The following is a 19,520-nucleotide window of genomic DNA, read 5'->3' on the forward strand; positions in this document are numbered from 1 at the left end:
TATTGCAAGTACAGCTTTTGCACTATTTGAACCTGTCTGCTCTAATTAGCAGTTGGCATCGCCATATATATAGATAGAAAAAGCACAAGCTAGCTGTAGTTTTCAGCACAGGTTGTATTTCCTTCTGTTGGCAAGTAGTTTGTATCCATTTTTCCATAAGTAAACTGGCTTGGCAACCTGCAGATGTTGCAAGCGTTGGCTACTGAGGCTTGAAATAGAAATGGATTGTGAAGAGGGTATCGGATGGGGGGAAATAAATCAGAAGCTGCTGTTGCATTGGAAGTCTATTAAGACTGATGATACGTCATGCTTACCGGAGCATAAATGCAGAAGTGGACCACATTAAAAATGAGCCCGTTAAAAATATATGTATTTTAAAATGCTGCTTATATCACGTTACTGAGGTTCATTTTCACTTTGACATGTTGCAGTTACAGAACTAGTTATCAGTACAAGTGTTGGCCATTTAATGTGGTTAAATGGGTTGGTGGATGTTTGTACAAGTGGGGGAAATGAATTGATTCTTCCTAGAACAAGTTATGTCTGGTCTATAAATTATGTGAAAAGTGTGTGTGTGTATTTACCTTTTTAACAGCAACTTTACATTCAAAAAAGTTTTGGTCTGTGTTGATCTGGTGAAGCCCAGGAGAATGTCAAGGAACGGGAACAGTATCGTGTTTTTAAAAACCTGTGTGTTAGCTGCTTCTCAAGAACTGTCTGCAGATGCACTTTACTCTGGGAAAAAAAATTAGAAGCACCTTCCCTTATATAAAACCGTAGGTTACCTCTCAGTGCAGACGTTAAATGTGGGCACGCGAGTATTGTTGAGCAGCTCACATGGAGCTGGCTTGTTAGTGGTTACACAGGGAGAAGATGCTTTGCTCTGTACGGTGCTTCGTTGCCATGATCTCGAAACAGTGGTATCGCAGCCTGGGCTTTGCACTTCCTGTGGCCCAGCAGTAGGGAACACACCAGTGTCTTGAAAAACACAGCTCATGAATCAGTGCCTTAAAGCATTACTGCCCATCAGGGGAAGATGGGCACTTCAGTAACTGCCTCTTTCCTGCACACCTTTTTAGAGCATCCTTACTCTGCAGCCTGTATTTTCCACTGTCTTGCAAGATTTCTGCCTTTCCATCTAGGACAGAGCAGCAAGTGGACTTGAGTCAAGCTTGGGAATTGGGAATAGAGCCCAAGTCTTAAAGCTTCCAAAACCTGGGGGCTCTCCCATCAGTTAGCAAAATAAAATCTCATCATCTCTGTTGGCCATGTGTGTTACAAACTGGGTTTTGGATCACAGGACAAGATGACTATATGGTGAGTGATCTGAGGCTTTTTTTGCCCTGCATGTCCAGCACAATGTTACAAATGCAAGTTTCCTCGAATTCTCTGTAATTGTGCGCGCGTTTACATGTGAATGTAATTTCTGAGCAACTGGTCCCTCAAGTTGACTGTCTTTGAGAGAAGAGCTGGGTGAATCTATCGTTCCTGCTTCACATGGCTGAGCAGGGTGGAAGGAAGAGAAACCTTTTGTGTAACAATATTGCTGTGAAATGTGGGAATATGGGTTACATGGTGCTAAATCAAGGTTGTCTCTAGGGGGAACAGTTAATAAATTCTAAATGGGAGGTGACCCTTTCTGAGCACCTTCCTCTAAACTTGTGATTTATATGCTAGTCTTGTGCATTACAGTGCTTGAAGCCTAGGTCAGAAATCTTCCATGCAACTTTGACACTTCCTTTTGTCTTTAATAGACAAATTAATAGCTGTAGGTCACAGCCAACTGTGTATTGTGGATGCGGGTTGATGAGGTCTGCTAGGAGAACAAGGGAGCATCAGAGCATGTGAGGAGCTGTTGTGTTTAGATGGATTTCCTGCATTACCAGAGATGTCAAATGTCCAGATGAATGTTCCTGCACTAAAATCGGCTTAATCATAAGGTAGTGGGTATTCATTCTTTGAAAAACTCTTAAGAAACCGAGAGAAAGTCAATGTGCATGGCTGCGTGTGAACAATTTACCGCTTGGACTGAGCACTTTTTGCAGGTGACCTTTAATTGGGTTTGTGTCATGTTAAAATACCACAGGTGTAACTTTTTTTCAAATTGGGTTGTGACAACGCTGTTTTGTATGTGTAAGGTGGATATTTTAATTCCTTTGGCGCCAAAGTTTCTTCTTAGATAAAACCAATAAAAGTTTTCCACATGAATTCACTGTGTTGTGTTGCTGCAGCTGTGTCAGGGGAGCGCAGCCTCCCAAAAGGCTTTTGGAAAACCGTGGGTTTGAACGGCTGGGACAATGGACTTAGAATTTTAGGAAAACAATTTTCACAGTCGGCAAGTATGAGTCGGCAACTGGAAGAGGAACTCAGGAGTCTCCACTCCTAGTGAAACTCAAAGCTGGACTGGATAGTATCCCAAGAAACCCACTAAAGTTGGCCCCACTTTTAGTGAGGGAGCAGACCACACAGCCTCCTGAGGTTCCCTCCAGCCTGAGTTGTTTGGTGTCTCTCTGTTTTTCATGAGATGCTGAAAGGAAGGGTGTTACACCAGTATTTGGAGGGAAGCAATACAAGCCTTCTCTGCAGTGGAAGAAGGGGCCTCCCCTAAGAAGAATATTAATGTAGTTTTGCCTCCTGTTGCTATGAAGGCTTTAGCAGCACTCTGTGTGTGGATGGCAGGCTTATTTAAAACTGCCCCGCCCCAGTTAGTTTGATGATTAAGGACTATTAGTTGAACAGGACTTGCCGAGAATGATAATGGTACTTTCAAGATTTGTCCTTTGTGGAGTGTAAAGGTGCAGGTGCAGAAGGTGTTCTGTACTGCAGTGAGGGAATGGCTGAAATAACAGAGAACCAGTGCTATAAAGCAACTTCTGTGGGCACAGGATAGCTTCCACTCCCCTTTCAAGGCTTAAATTTCAAGATTTGCATAGCCCTGTTCTTAATTCATCTTTGTTTTCCTTCTGTCTTTTGATCTCTAGTCTTTCTTATTGACTCAAATCCTGGTGTCCTGAAGCTTCTTGCAGTTGTTCTTGCCAAGGGTGATTTGGTGGTATTTTAAAGCTGAGCCTCCTTGCACAGACCTTGGAAACCTGATGTGCACTGCACGTGTGTGCATTGCAGTGGGCAAATACAGCAGAATTACATGGATCTGCTCTTCCAGAGGTCAGAGACACATTTGCTACAGTCCAACAAAGCTTGTTTGGGAGAAGTACAGTTGCTCTGTCTTCATAAAAAGAGATAAGCATGTCCTTGGTGTCAGTGTTGTTAAGTGCCTTGCTGTACGCTGTGTTTGTAATGCCGTGCACCTCTGCAGCTTCATTGGATCTCTTCTACAAAGATGTACGTTTTTCTTTTTGTGAATCAAAGAAGTCTTGAAGGTTTTCTCCTGCTGCACTCTTCATGGTTTAAACAGGCACACTGTAAATGCAGCCTGACAGCATTGATTGTTCGGAAGGATTTGTGGAATAAACAGAAGTTTTCCTGCAGAGCATGTGAATCTGTGTGTTCAAAGCAGCCAGAAATCTGGGGAGCACGGTCCTGTTCTTGTAAGCTGTCTCGCCTGATCTGCATGCAGCCTGGTTCGTGTGTGGAGCTTCCTTTACTTGCTGCCTACAGGTAAAGGAGAAAATGCCCATACATTTTTTTTTTTATTAAAAAATATGAATTCAGAGTTTGCTCTGTCTTTCTGAGCATGTGTTTACTGACTTTGTGGCCAAAAGTGCAAAGACCTCTCGTTTCTCTGCCTGGAGATGGCTGTCCTCATTTCACTCTCTGTAACAGGTGGAATATTACTTTTTTTTTAAGCCGAGTTCAGTGTTGTGTAACAAATTCTTTCCTGCTGCAGGCTTGAGCAGCCAGCTGGTGTCAAACCCATGTGGTGACATTCTCTCCTGCTTTTGTGAAAATTTGTTATACTGTAGTAAGTTTGAGGAAGCTGAAGTTGAAAATAAGTGGAATGCTGCCACAAAAAACCCAGAAGCCTATCAGTGAGGACAAATCTAGTGAACTGTTTGAGAGCTGACCTGATGAACGGCACAACTGTCTTTAAATATAGCACCAGGCAAAATGAGCTTTAAGACAGCCTGGATAACTGTAAACACTAGTGCCCTGGATTCTTGTTCCATTTCATTATCTGTCGCTTGATTCAAGAGGTGTGCAGATTCTCCATGTGTCTGCTGATGAGTCCTGCGTTTTAGAGAAGTTGTCAGGGAAGGTGGTCTGGTTTTAATCTCCAGGCTTCAATGAAGCCAAGTGGAAATTAGTTTGGAGGTACACTAAATAAAGTAGGGGGGATGAGGTTGAGCCATGTATATTTCAATATGTATTTGAGATGATTTCCAGTGGCCTTCAGAGCACACAGAGCAGCTGCCTTGAGAAAGTACCAGAAAGAGGATTTATTGCCTTTTCAAGCGTCATTGCCAGCATTCTCCCCATAGATGCCAGTTGCAGTTAGAGACAGTTAATGCTGAGCAGAGGCACAAAGTTGCCCCAGCAAGAGGGAACCACATTCCTGAACACGCAGGGCAGGGGCAGAACTTCCCCTCATGCCGAGGGACTAAGATGCTGCACTTAATGCTCAGGTGTGTCAAGACTTTGATGGGTTGATGACGCTGTGTCTCTGTAGAACTACCTCAAATGTAATGGACTTTAACATTTCTTAAAAATTTTTAAGATAGCTTAAATTTTTACCTCCCTTTGTCATAGAATCATAGAACCATAGAATGGTCTGAATTGGAAGGGATCTTGAAGGTCATCTAGGTCCAACTCCCCAGCTGTAGGCAGAGACACCTCCCACTGGATCAGGTAGCTCAAAGCCTCATTTAACCTGGCCTTGAACACCTCCAGGGATGGGGTATCCACGACTTCTCTGGGCAACCTGCGCCAGTGCCTCACCACCCTCACAGTAAAAGCTTTCTTCCTGATATCTAATCTAAATCTTCCTTCTTTCAGCTTAAAATCATTACCCCTCATCCTATCCCTCCATGATGTTCCCCTCCTTTCACTAAGGAAGCGTTCTGTGTTGGAAGAAGTGACAGCATGTATAAATAGCACTGACTTATTCAGCAGATCTGCTTGCTGTGGGGTTTCAGTGAGATCTGCTGACTTGGATTTAAATAAAAAAATAATCTTTTCTTCTGCTTTTTGCACCTGCTTGTCCTGGCTCTGCTTGATTTTTGTGCTTTGGAGGCAGCAGCCATTTGGTTGTAGCTGAAATCCTGGCTGAATTTGGATCAGCAGCACAGGTGGTTGGGAGACTTGAGTTAAGGACTTCTGGGGCCAGAGGTTTTTGCAAGGCTGATAGCTAAGCACAAAGAGTAGAGATACCTGTAGGCTTTACACAGCCTCTGTGGAAGCTGCCAGTTCAAAATAAGCAGTGCGTGTTCTGCCGAGCGTGCAGAGGATTGCACTTGGTGTTCCAAGCCATTTGCTGTAAGTGTATTATCCCTTCCCCTCATTGAATATTGCTGGCGTCTAATCAGATTACATTGCAGTTCATAGCTGTACCAGACAAAATAAAGAGCTGTACTTGAGAAGAACAGAAGGATCTTGAGTTACTGCCTTCTTAGCATATTGGGCTGACATTAAGTGTTCATTGAGAGCCAGATTCATGAAGGTAGGGAGATCAATGAGTCTGGCTATCTAAGTAGGTCTAAACCACATCTCCATCTTTTTGCCATCTGGAGCACGCAGTGGAGTGTGGTCCTCTGTGCAGTGAATATCCGTGGCTGATGGAGCCATCCTTTAGATATCTGGCGACTGGCGGCTCAGTTCTGGGATGCAGCGCAGGTGAGGGTTTACTCTGAAATAGTGTGCAGGCTTGGCCTTTTGTTCTTCAGGAATTCTTCTTCCATTATAAAGAGTCCTTTTTATTAGTGTGCTCCTTTTATTTTGGAGAGTGAGCTTGATGACTCACGTCACCTGCCTTTCTTAAACCATTAGTGGATGTAGCATTTGGAGCAAAGCAGTTGGCTCTGCTCAGAGTAAGACCGTTAGGTTTACATAGCTATTCATAGAGTGATTTTGGAAATAGGTTTGACTATAAATTCATAAAGAAATGGGGGAAAAGGTGTGGCAAATACTAGTGAGCACAGCTTCATTGCGAATACAGCTGTTTAGCAGACCCTGTGTGTTTTCAGTAATGAAATTATGTGTATTCCAAAGAAAAAAATGTAGATAATGGCCTTTGGAAAATGCAGGTGGTGTGGTATTTGCTTTCCTAAGCAAATCCATTTCTAATGATGCTTTATTTTTGTGGCATTAAAACCTGGTTGACAAACTCTGGGTTCCTAAAAAAGAGCAACAAGCACCTGCGAGGAGGGATGGGTATTAATTCTTGGAAAAAAACTCTAGAAGCAAAATGCTGCTGTTCGTGCTGGCAACACCTTCTGTGAAAGGGAGCAGACCAAGCCAACTTGCACACCTGATAGAAACATGCTTGAACTTGAGGCTTTTGTTGCTGAGAAATGCTTTTGCCTGGACTTTCACTGCTCTCTAACGGGATGTCATGGGTCAGTGATGCGTTTTGTGTCTCATACAAGTTCATGAATCAATGACAGACTTGTTAGTTTCTCCAAAATCGAATCAATCAATCTATAACCTTCCCCAAGCCTTTCCAGCCACCTGTCAGTCTGACACCCACTTTAAAGGCAGAGGGCTACAAGTGAGCTCTTCAGCATGTCCAGAAGGCTGAGCAAACCCAGGTGGTCCAAAGGTCATAGCAGGGCTGGTTCATGACCATATATAATGTGTCTGATGGACTGTACAGTAATGTCCATGTGCCTGGATGAAAGTCCGATTCTGTTTAGCATCAGTGCTTGTGTTGACTCCCACAGGGCAAAGATTTTCCCCAGTGCTCTGCTAGGAGAACAGCTAGGGTAAGCAAAAATGCTGCTGAGCAGAGGGATAAGCTAGATCAGAAGAAGTCATAAGAGCATTCTTGCATGTTCTGTACAGTACTGACTGGAACATGGTCATAGCCTGTGTTAAGGACTTCCTAAGCTGGCGGTTGCCAGGGCAGGCTGTGAGCTAGGACTGGCCCAGGTTTTCTGTTCTGTTTTTTTGCTTATTTAGCTAGCTGTAGGTCTTTTCCTTAACTCTTCTTCCTCCTTTCAAATCAATGCGAATGCCGTTTGAGATCCTGCTGGTCCCATCCATGAACAAATGCTAGTTTTCTCTGCAAAGAGAAAATAAACTACCTACTGCCTTTCATTCTCAGGATTGTCTGGACTGCATGGAGTTTTAGCAAATGTGACAAGTTCTACCAGGCCTATATAAATATGTTTTCCAAGTAATTTGCCCAAAAGGGCACTTAACATTGAAAGCAAGTTCTCCCTTTGCAGTGACAACCGCACAGATGTGGTATTTGACAATGGTCTGCCACAGTTATTTTATTAGATTTGGTAGATCTAACATCCTTAGTTGAATTTGACCTTGAATCTGCATTTGCGGATCCAGTCTTCTCTGAAATATGTCTAAATTAAAAATTCTTTTTCTTTAAATACTTCAGGAAATGGCTTTTAGCTAGTTTTGAGCAGCAGCTTTCAGAGCCTTTGCCAAGCACTGCTCAGAAAGGCTCTTAGTAGCTGTAGGAACAAGTGTGTCCTGTTTCCTTTTCCTGGCTGGTGGATGCTGTACAACATTCCTCTGTTGTCTGCAGTTCTTGACGTGCTTTTACAACCTGGATGCTGTTGACACCCTGAAACATGAAAGTGCTACCATAGCTCCATTTTCAGGTTTCTGTCCCAGTGGTAATGCTTACAACCCCTATGCTACTCACTTTTAGGCAAAAGCCCTCTTTTTTTCCCCTTTCTGCTCTAATACCCTGGTGTTGGTCCCATCATCCTTGAGTTTCACAGAGGCATCTGCATAAACAATTTTGCAAGATCAAGGTCCATGCCCCATGTAATCAGTGATGGAAACTGCTTGCTCTTCTAACAATGTGAGTTTGGATAAGGGTTGAGTAATGACCATTAACGTAAAATGCCCTACTGTTAGTCATCCTGTCACAGCCTCTGTGTTCAGAGTTGTATTTAATAATCTAGCCTCTGTTCTGCTCCTGCTTTAATCTTTGCTCAAAAGTGGAAGCCTCTTCTGATAACTTTCAAATTACAGAAGTATGACACCCATTTTTCATCATTCTCTCCCTTTTGGGAAGGAGCAAAGTCACTGACACATTTGGACTCTGCCCTTGAAGATAAAGATGAGCTTGTTAATAGGTTGGAGCCTTAAAGGCACTTCCTGAAAGGCCGTCATCTTCTGAGCTTTCTGGGGTGCTCCGTAGTGAAGTGAGAGGAGGCAGATAAGAGGTTGATTGTAGTAGATTGTTTGGAGTATACAGAAGCCGTGTAGTTGTACAGCTGCACTTTTCATCAAATAATCATTTCCTTGATATATAATCATTATTAAATACAAACATAATGACTCTAATAAAACAACTGAGTCTCTTTCCTACAGTCTCTCCCTGTTGTCTCTGCAATGTTGAATGACAAGAAAGCATTGAAAGAAAATCATTTAAGCTTTTATAGTTGACTTTTTGTAATGTCCTGGTCCACAGGCTTTCGTTTAATTATCTTACATGGAAAAAAGTTTTGGTCTTTTACAGGCTTAGGCGGGAATAGAGAGAAGCAGGGAAGGTGAGAGTGAAAGCACATTTGCCTTGCAGAGTTGCCTTTTACTTATGAGGAATAAGGCTGATGTTATCACCAACTTTCTGATCAAATTTGACAGAAGCATTTTGTTAAGTCACTTTCTCTGAGTGGGAATCCTGATGAATATGGCTCTTGTCTCCGGTTTCGAAGTATTACTTTACACCGTTCTCAAGCATTGTTTGCTGTAATGGATGAATTATTGTAGTATGTCAGAGCAGCAGATAATTCACAGCCTCATTTTATAACCTGAGAGCCCAAGACACGGTCATTTAGCTTGCATAGCTGCAGAGCAGTGAATGGAGCCCATGTCACCCACCCAGCATTGGTTTGGTGAAAAATTCACTGGTGTGGCCTCAGCTCTCTCTTCAAGAAATTATGGCTATGGAATAATGTCATGACTTTTTGCCAGGGAACTACTTGTAAGTGAAGTGGAGACGGGCAGTGCTTTCACCGTGCTCCCAACACACTGCTGTTTCAGATGCTCTTTCTGGCACTGAGCATTGGTAGCCCTGAAAAAGGGGTTATCTCCACTTGGTCTTCTGCCCACCTGGCTCATGGTTCTGTCTTTGAGTAAGTGGGAGGTTGGTCACTTACAGAGCTGGTCTTTTTGAAAAAATAAACCATTCTCACAGCCCAGAAGGCCAACCGTATCCTGGGCTGCATCAAAAGAAGCGTGGCCAGCAGGATGAGGGAGGTGATTCTGCCCCTCTGCTCTCGTGAGACCTGACCTGGAGTATTGTGTCCAGTTCTGGAATCACCAACATAAGCAGGATATGGAACTGTTGGAATGGGTCCAGAGGAGGGCTATGAAGATGAACACAGGGCTGGAGCACCTGTGCTAGGAGGACAGGCTGAGAGAGTTGGGGTTGTTCAGCCTGGAGAAGGCTTCAGGGACACCTCCAGGCGGCCTTCCAGTAGTTGAAGGGGGCATACAAGAAAGCTGGGGAGGGAATTTATATGAGTGTGTGTAGTGATAGGACAAGGGGAATAGCTTTAAATTGAAAAAGATTTACTTGTGGGAGTAAACCACTACTGTAACATCAGTGATGATATATACAATGTGTATGTTACTCTTGACTCACTGAAGTTGTCTGGCTGAGATCGGACAAAAGCAAATCCAAGCTACCATCCCTTGTTATGTTTGGACATTTTCAAACCACTGCAGTGAGTCTGAAATGGTTCCTTTCTGCCGGTTTGTGTACCCAGCTGATCCCAGCCCTTTGGAAACAGGAGCATCAATGCAGTTCTGCTGGTGGGAAACAGGCTTTGCAGAAACCTTCTGGAAGTTGAGATAAACGCTTTGCACTGCACATGTTCCTGGAAGAACTGCAGAATGCATCAGTAATGGTCATGGTGCTCCAACTCAATAAATCAAGGGGTGGTGAGAGGCCTGTATTTAATTTTTTCTGCCTTCTCAGGAAGTATTTTGATTCTTCACAGATAATATAGTTTGGAACAGGGAGGTAAAGCTCTGTTTGACTCTGGTGCTGTTGGTGTACTTAACACGTTGAGGAGAAGCAGTAAGATTCAGGCATGGGAGCAAATGGACAGGTAGTGTCCTTCCTGCAGTCTGGTGGCTGATTTTTAACAAGATGTTGCAGAGGCACCCTCAAAATACAACTCATGTTGGCATATCAGAGGATGTGATCCTTTTGGAAATGCTGCTACTGCTGTTTTGCCATCCAGAAATTCTTCAGGAGGTGAATCCATACCTCTGTGGGCCATCACACCTGAGTGGGTATGTAGAGAAACTTGGACATGGTTGTTGCTTTTGCTAACTGTGGGTGCCAAATTTAAAAAGTCCCTTGTCTCTTGCAAAGGTTCTCTCTCTTACACTTAGTTAGAAACCAGGAGTGTTAAGTTTTAAACGGGAATTGGAAATGCATAGTGACTTCATTGTAGCAGCCTGTGTTGAATGGAGACCAGTTCCCCTTTGCTGGGCGGAAGATGCTGGCACACAAGAGATGTCCAGTGGGTGCCTGCCACCTGCCCCTTCCATGCCTGTCCAGTAGTGGCCAGAGGCATGGTGAGATGACAGCGGGCTGTGAATAAGAGGGCTTTGAGGAATAAAAACAAAGCTTGCTCCTGTCTGCGTTCCAACATCATTGTAAGCCTTGCAGCAAGAGCCTGTGAGGAACTCTTTAAATGGTCCTGTAGCAAGAGGAGCAGAGAGGGCGGCTGGGAAGATCTTACAGGGGACGCATGTTTGCTGCAAACGTTTTGTTGGTATTTTGCAGTACTGCAGAACTCTCATTTTTGAGGTAGCTAAACTTGGCTTGCTCTGAATGCTGTTCATAGTAAACTCAGCTTATTTATCAATAAACTCATTTTATTGATTTTAAGAAGTTACAGTTTTGCAGAGGAAAGGAATCCTTTCTTGTCATAGGCATTTGGAGCAATCTTGTTCCCTAACACTTCTTTTTAGGCAGGTTGAGTTTATAATTGAAGGACGGTTTGGGAGGGATGTTTGCTCTTTGGGGAGGACTAAGCAGCACCTTTCCCAGCAAATGATTGACAAGACCAGCTGCTGCAGGAGTTCAAATCACATTGCAAACCCTCGCCAGCACTGTCTGAATCCCTAAACACCTCTCAACGCAGAATGTAAGAACGGAACCTCACCAGCCCTGACCGAGCTGCTCCCACAGCCCTCCCAGCCCATGCTGACCAAGTCACGGCACTGGTTCCTCCCTCCCAAACTTTCCAGCAGTGCCCTTCATTCCCTTTCCTGAGCAGGCTCCTAAACCCATGTTCTGCAATATCTTGTTTCCAGAAGGGCATTAAAAACGTCTCCAAATCATTTTTTCCCCTTTTCCTTTGCTTTGTTAGAGTGGTCTTTCTTCACAGAATAAAATTAACATGCTCTTCCATGCTCTTGTCAACACTTGCAGATAGCATGAAGTTTCAAACGGTGGGAAGAACCAGTAACCCTTGTCATCCCTAACCAGTTGGGTTTGGTTTTTTTTGTAGAATAACTTTTTTATTGTAGGCCTATTGTGTTGTATTTTTTTTTTTAAAAGAAGCACAACTACCATTGTATAGACCTAATTTTGTATGGCTGTCTTGCTGACCTTGCCCGTCCATCTGTACTATGTGTTATGAGGATATATTTATGCTTTGGTTATTGGGGTTTCAGTTAAAATTTGCTTACTTTGCAATTATATATTAATAGTAACTGACCCGTGTTTCCTTGTCTCCAGAACACATGGTGCCTTATTTCCTATTTCTTGTTCTGAAGCCACTCTTCCTTTTTTCATCTAATGAACTTAGGAAAGTGGTGTCACTTAACCATTTACAGTCCTTACTATTCCAGTATTTCACTGAGTTTCAAACCTGAAAAACCTGCCTTTTGCTTAAACCCAGTAGAGAATTGTGATGGTATTAGCCATGGAAGTTTGTGGTTTGTTTCTCCGTCTCCACTGTTGGAGTTGTGCTGCATTAAGCTCTGAGTTACTTTTATTTGGCAGTGCCTCCAAAGAAAAATGCCCATGTTTTGGGGCAGAGCTCCACTTTTTGTTGTGGATGTTGTTTTCTTCCTCCAATTGTTTTCTCTCTGTTATACCATTCCCTATCTTCTGTATTGCTCTTTGAGTTACCAGAGTCTATCACAGCTCGTGCAAGTGCAGCTTTGTCGGAAGAGATGGGTCTGGATCCAGGCTGAAGTCCGTATGCTTTTCCCAGCCACCCGGGCGCAGCAAGGCTACAGCTTTTCAGTGTTACCAAATCACATTATTTCAAAAGCTCCTTATAAAAGCATGAGTAATTGGGCAAGTGACAGAGGACTTTCTGTTTATCTTTTTGAACAATGGAAAATACCAAAAAGCCACAATTCGTTCCAGTTGTTTAGTGTCTTTGCTGCACAGCCATTTCATGGGCACAGGATTTAATTCTGCAAGAATGCAGGAAAATGGTGACTTGTTTTTGTGCTTATAAATAAATAAAATTATTGAAGATTTTCAAGTTTCTTTACTAGGAAAACATTTTTTACTTGCACAATATCAGCTTTAAAACCTAAGGAAGATACTTCAGCATATATTGCAAGTCTAAGGTTCTTTTAACAATCAAATGAGACTTTAAAATGTGTGTGTCTTTAAAAAGTGCTGGTGTCTTTGTTATCCAGAGAATACTACCGTTTGAAAAAACTTAGTACCTGTGTTGGTATTTGTACGCTAGTAACAGTAGATTTGGCTTGCAAGCAGGAACTAAGCAATTATCAAGTCTGATAATAACAAAACCAAAATGATATTGAAACTTAATAGGCTGATCAAGGCTGGCAGTGCTGATTAAAGTGGGCAGTAGGGGAATGCGTGCTTCTAAAACAGAAAACTTCAGAGGAGGAACACTTAGGAAAAATGATTTTTGCTGTCATGCATTTGTCAGAAACCGAGATGAGTGAGGGCATAGAGCAAATAGTGCCATCTTCTGGCCATGGGAAGAGCAAAGTGTGCGTGACCTGAGATGCAGGTACGCACAATGCTGGTGGGTGTCAGTGATGTGAAAGGCAACATGTAGGACTGGTTACACGTTCTGGAAGAGCAAAATCCTTTTGGGGCATTTGGTCTAAAGAATCTAGAAGAGGGAAAGTCGGATTGCATCCCCTAGGCTTATTTCCAAAATGTGGAAATAAACTGTAGATGCCCACTTGCTTGCCAGCTTTTTCTTTTGACATCTCAAGCCGGTTTCTTTTGACATCTCAAGCTCTTCTGCCAAGGTGTTGGGTCTCATGGCAGATAAATCTTCTGGGAATAACTGTCTTCTAATCGTGTTTATTATAATTGTTCAGTTCTGGTCTCTGGATGCACAGGAATTAATCTTATCCCAAGGTGGTAGATATCCCTGCAGTCTGCCCAGTGATAGCCTGGTTGATTCTAAAGTTACTATGGATCTGTTTTGCAGTTGCTCTGGAAGACTTGGCACCTGCCTTCTGATTGACATGCCTGTACCAGAGGCAGGAATGTCATCAGGGTCTCACCTGCTTTATGTTTTGTTTTTCAGGTGGTACCAGAGAGATTGGATCTGCTCTCACCAGGATGTGTATGAGGCACAGAAGTATAGAGTCCAAACTCCGGCAGTTCTCAAGGTGAGTGGCTCTGTACCTGGCCTTGAGCTTGAGGTCTGTCTTTTGTTTGCTGCTGGGGAACATCCAAAGCTATTCACCAGCACTGGCTTTTCAGCTGATCTCTGACCATATTACTGAGAAGAGCAGTTGTTTCACCCTCGCAGCACACGCAGGACTTCACTGCAGATTCTGTGGACTGGGCTCCTCACCTCAAATCACACTAAATTCTGCAAAGTCCCTGTGTTGGTTGCTGTTACTCAGTACAGAACAGGCAGCTGCTGATGTGACTTATCTGTCTCTGTTTCAGGACTTTAAGCTTTGTCACTAAGTTTTAAAGCAGCAGGAGGTGTTGTGCGGCTTCCTCAGCTTACTGGAGAGCCCAGGTAGCTTGCAGCCAAGACAGAAACTTTGAGCCAACAAGTATGAAAAAGGCAAAGTCTCTCATCCCCTTTTTGCAGTTAGACGGTAGAGGTAATGGAGAGCACTAACTCATGTGTAAGACGTGCTACACATAAACAACCCTTTTCTGTAGTAAACAGTAATTCACATGTGTGCCTTTTTTTAACCAGAATTAAAAGTTAGACTTGACCTGAGGTGAACCAAAATGATGCTTCACCATTTTCCTGATGATCTGGAATGGTTTTCCCCTTTTAAAATAAAGATGTTTGTGAAATTGGCTGTGGGAGACAGTTGTAGTCTCTAGCTACCCCAGAGTTAGATGTTTAAATGATTCAATCCCAGTCTCACTAATTAGTGGAGCATTACTGGTGCTGCATCATGGACCCCACTGATGAGAGGTGAGGCACATTGGTGGGCGGGATGTTACTCACTCGTACAACTGCTCTGTCTTCTCGTGCACACACATGTTATTTAAGTTTATGATCTTCATGGCTGCATGAACTTTTCTGGTCTCCAGAGTATCCATTTAAACTGCTCTTTGTGTGACAGATAGTAGGATCTAACTGTTTACATTGGCCCTGTTTTGGGTCACTCCTCTGGTTTACTCTCTGTTCCTCACTGTCCTGAATTTCCGTGCAATAGTTCTGGTTATCTTGTGATGTGGAATTTTTTTTTTGATCCAGTCCTTTCTTTTGCTTTCTCCAGCGTAAACATTTTTATGTTCTGATATTTACACTGTGACACTGGTAGCTGTCGCAGCAAAAAGTAAAAATACTCCAATATTGACCTTGGCTCTCTATATAAGAATAGGGGCATCTGCAGGATTTGATTGCTCTTTGTGTTTTTTCAACAAAATTAGTGCTTTAATTGACTGTCTGATAAACCCACTTCAAGAACAGATGGAAGAGTGGAAGAAAGTGGCCAATCAACTGGATAAAGACCATGCAAAAGGTAGTTACAGAGGAAGAATTCTTTAATAGGAGTAAGATTGTAATATCAGCTTTTCTTCCTCTTTTCGTGTTTGTACTGGGAAACTGAATTACATGCTTAAAATGTATAGCAACTTTTCTCTTCTAAAACTTTCCCTCCCAAAGAGCCTAACAGATTTTTAACCCTTGCATATACATTTTGAAGGTTTAGTTTGCAGGATCCAAGAGATGGGTTGCTTTTCTAGACTGGGAAGCAGTGACTAGTTTTAAGCGTTAGCCCCCTCACACTGTATGATCTCCAGTATTGCTGAGGGTTAGGGATGTTGCATCTATCCCTGCAAAGCCCCACGGTGCAGTTAAAAGCTTATTAAGATCATGTTATTTATCAGCTATAGCGTCCTCCATAGAACGCACAGCCCTGTATAACATTTGGTGTTTATATCTTGATGTGATACAGAAATGTGCACCTGGGGAACAGGAATTCTGTGTCATTGGACATGGGATGCTCAGAGCTGCAGTGCTGATGACTGCTCCAGAGGCTTTCCTGGGGGAATGAAAAGGAGGCAGCAAAGTCTTGCACAGCAAGAGCATGTTGGTGGACGGCTCTGGCTTTGTGAAACTTGTATTGGGGATGATGGCCCTCTAGCACAGGTGCTCAAAGCAGATTACAGTTCACCACTGACCGATGACAAGTGAAGACTTTTGCGATGCCTGAAAGAAGCAGCATTACCGTAACTTGTTTTGGAGAGGGTGAGAACTAATGGGAAGGATATATTTGGCCCCCAAAAGAGGATTTGCTTCTGGTCCCACTGTTACTGTGGTCAAGTAGAAGCAGCTAAATCAGTAGCTCTTGAAAAAAAGCTTCCTTCTTGTGCCCTGGGAAGTGTTGAGCAAGTAGTAAGCAGGAGGGAGGTGTCACCTGGGTTCCTGCGTGTAGGGGTGACCTCAGCCAAAGTGGCAATGACTTTTAGGGTTTAGTGGGTATACTTGGGTGTTGGGGATGCAGTTGGCCCCAGTGCAGTTCCTGTGCCCGCCACTTGCCTGTTTCTGTTTTTCCGTCTACAGGAGAATAGTAACATTGACCTCCTTTGTGAAAGTGTATGTGTATATGTTTATGCATGTATACATGCCTTTTATCCTTTTTTTTTGTTTTTTAAAGTATCAGTTTTCCTATCTGGTACCTTTAGTGTGCCTGGTCTGGAGGTGGAATATTTTGTTGTGGTATTTTAATTCTCCTGGGATTTGTAGCTCATCTGAAAATGAGGACAAGTGCAGTGTGCTCCACTTCATCAGAAAGAGCTGGCAATGTGACCCTTCCTCGGGCAAAGCTTTATCACCCTCTCCCTCTGCCTGGCTGTCATGCAGGAGAGGGATCACAGGATATTCTCTGCCTTGCCATTTCTGGCTACTTGTTTTTGAACACAGATGTTTCAAGAAACCTGTCATTTCTGCTTTCCATTCCTGAGAGTGGATGAGTCTCTGAAATGAAAAGCATTCTAATTTTGTACTGCATTCTCAGTTGTTATTTCTGTAAAGGCTTTGCTTATTTGGGAAAGATTTTGGTATGTGAATGTGCTCACACCCTAAAATGTTACATTGAGCCAGACATATAGGTACTAAAAAGTTTTAAGCCTCTTTAATGGTGGCTGTCCTCTTAAAACTCATAGTTTAATGGCTTTAAACATAACCTTTTGTGTGGAAAATGTGAATTTTAACATTGAATGTGTTAATAATAGAGACTGTGTGCTTTTTTAGAATACAAAAAAGCCCGCCAAGAGATAAAAAAGAAGTCATCTGACACACTGAAGCTACAGAAGAAAGCAAAGAAAGGTAACTTGCTCCATACCTGTACTGTTAAAAACCTTTTGTGCTCTGTTCATTGACAAAGATTGAACAGCGATAGGACTTTCTATTGTAATAAATCAGTCCCCTGTAATGTATTCCTGGTATGTACTTGAACACCAGGGTACAATTACTATGTCATTTAAATCATATTCTGAAGCCACTGTCTAATGTTCTTATACAAAAGCCTTAAAACTGTTTGTGCAAAGTCAATCATGTTTTAAAATTGAGTGCTTGCTGCTAACTTATTCCTGTTAGGCACATTGACACGATAACATGGCTTGTGCAGATAACCGGTAAAATTTTCTAGAATCTTTTGGAATAATATAAGAAAAGCCATTATGTAAATGTTCTGCAACTATTAATATTTCTCCTTGTTCTACCTTTCCACCACCTTTCTTCTTCTTCTTTTTTTTTTAACAGCCTGTAATCTCCTAAACCTTACATTATTCCTCTGAGTGTGAGAGAGTGGCATGGGTTGTTCTTGGGGTAGGGCACGTGGCAGCCATAGAAAACTAAAGATGGGTAAGAAAAGAAAGGCTGCCTGTCTTTTTTAGTAGTTGAATCTTGTGCTCCTGTTGCTTTCCCATCACCATCCTGTCACAGGAGTTTCATCATCCTGTTAATGGAAACAAGCGTCACTGACAGCTGTAGCATTGCCGATGCTGAGGGTTTTACTTGGCCAAGTGTAGTCCTCAACAGGCTTTGAAAAAATAATATGTAGCTTGTACAGAAGCAGACTTTCTAGTTCCCTTTCCCAGTGCTGAGCTCGTCCCAGCTGAGTAAGAAGTGTGCTTTGAGCAGCTCTCAGCCTGCAGGTTACAACTTGTGCTTCCCCTCCTGCCTCAAAACTGTGAGCCCAGGGACAAGCGAAAGTAAGTGCTGGGGCAGGGAGTGTTGTTGAGCTCTTCAAGTTCTGTAAGTGTTATCCAGAACAGGTGAGCTGTCTCTAACTGTCCTTCCTAATACGTGACTCAATAGTTACACTGGTAGAAAGCCACAAGACTGGAAAACCGCTCTTGAGTTTTAGGTGACGTTAGATGGGGAATGAGGGAGGGAGGGCTGGAAGCCAGCAAGAGAGAGCTTAACTCAGTACACTCTGTGTGTCTTTCTGTCTGTGGAAAAGTTTAGTGTTTTAAATCAGGAGGGTCATGTTCAGGGGAACACTATTTTTTGTGATAAGATTTTATTTTTGGGTGATGCATAAACATGTTTCTAATTTTTTGTGACGAATTGCTGACTTCAGACCAATAGCTTTAAAGAGTCTGTGATATTCCCTCTGTTTCTTTTCCTTTCTTCCTCCTTTTTCTGGTTTCATTGCTTCTTGTCCCTGTGCGATATAAAGAACCCCTCAATGCATGGTAGATGAGAACTGAGAAAAGCGTGTCTCATCTGGGAAGAAGGACCTTTTTTTAACCTGAACATTGAATAAATCAATCTGCAGTCTTGAAGGAGGAGACAACATTTTCTGTAAGTTGGGAAGAGGAGAGAGAAGTAGGGGGAAAAACCCTACTGTTCTGGTGCTACAGATGCCACCGTAGGTGTCTGTCAGCAGTGGTTAAAGCCAGTGGACTTTCTCCTTGGATTTTCTGGGTTCCTGTCTCCCTCCTCACATGTGAACCACTTCTAATGACAAGGGACAGCACGCTGGTGTCTTGTCCTCCTTTAGGATTAAACATCTTTGAGCAGGAAGTGGAACAGACCTCATTTTGATGTCATTTTTTTTAGCGGCCATGCTATGATTTAAGTCTTTTATTGTCTTTTTTTAATGCCATTGCTTAATTTTGCCATTATGACATGCTTTTGGAGTTGCTAATGAACCTGCTGTAATTCTGTGCTGTCCCCCTTGAAAATGCTGTCCCACACATGGTGTTTGGGGCCACAGCACAAACCCAGTGGGACTGAGGTGATGTTAAAGCTGGTCACGGAGGCGTGTGTACAGGGAAGGCAGAAGCAATGAAGACTCCCAGATATCCAGTATGGAGAAAAGGAGGAGCAGCATTATTTTTGTGGAGTTGAGACTTGTTCTCATGACCGCTGGGGAGGGGAGATGCAGTGAGGTGTTGAGGCTCATGTGGATCTGTGAGAATGAATGCCCAAAGCTGCCAGCCCTCTGGGTTCCCAGCATGAGCGGGCAGGAGGTGGAAGCTCACCCTGACTTTTTGGAAGTTGTTCACAGTGCTTAAATACAGAAGAAAAAGAAGTAGCAGATGCTTTCCCCCCTCTTTGCCTTTTTGACTCCTACCTTGAAGGAATAAAGCATTGGTCTGAGTGCTGTGTCAAATGTTATGAAAACCTTTTTGTATGTGCTGACTGCGACAGATGTGTTCAATGTGCTGTGTAGTGAAGTGTGTCGCTCTTGCTGTCGCTGAGGGATAAAAAAATCAAGAAGGGGTTTATTTATAAAATGATAAAGCTGCAGAAGTGATTCTGCTTTAGGTCACGAATGAGGTTTGGACTATGGGCAGGGAAACTCTTAGGCGAAACTGTCCTAGCGGGCATGTGGCTGAGTGCATGAATGTCTTACTGTGTCTTCAACTCTCCTGTGTCCTTGTTGCTCAGACTTACTTTCTTTGTTCTATTACTCCTCAAGCAAGACCTGTCCCTCTGATTTTTCTGTAAAGTTACTGACTCACCTCTGGG

At 43.0% G+C, this 19,520-nt stretch overlaps 1 protein-coding gene across 19 annotated transcripts in view; it reads left to right on the top strand.

Annotated features, from left to right (window-relative positions):
- MTSS1 (MTSS I-BAR domain containing 1) overlaps nt 1-19,520 on the top strand; it is a 125,469-nt gene that overhangs the window by 78,188 nt on the left and 27,761 nt on the right. For all 19 annotated transcript variants that reach the window (XM_054057585.1, XM_054057580.1, XM_054057581.1 and 16 more), the window contains exons 4-6: nt 13,644-13,728; nt 14,966-15,057; nt 16,791-16,865. In XM_054057585.1, coding sequence (XP_053913560.1) covers nt 13,644-13,728; nt 14,966-15,057; nt 16,791-16,865 — 252 coding nt within the window. The remainder of the gene's footprint in view (nt 1-13,643; nt 13,729-14,965; nt 15,058-16,790; nt 16,866-19,520) is intronic.

The sequence above is a fragment of the Cuculus canorus genome, chromosome 2 (assembly GCF_017976375.1).
Source record: "Cuculus canorus isolate bCucCan1 chromosome 2, bCucCan1.pri, whole genome shotgun sequence".
Lineage (NCBI taxonomy): Eukaryota > Metazoa > Chordata > Aves > Cuculiformes > Cuculidae > Cuculus > Cuculus canorus.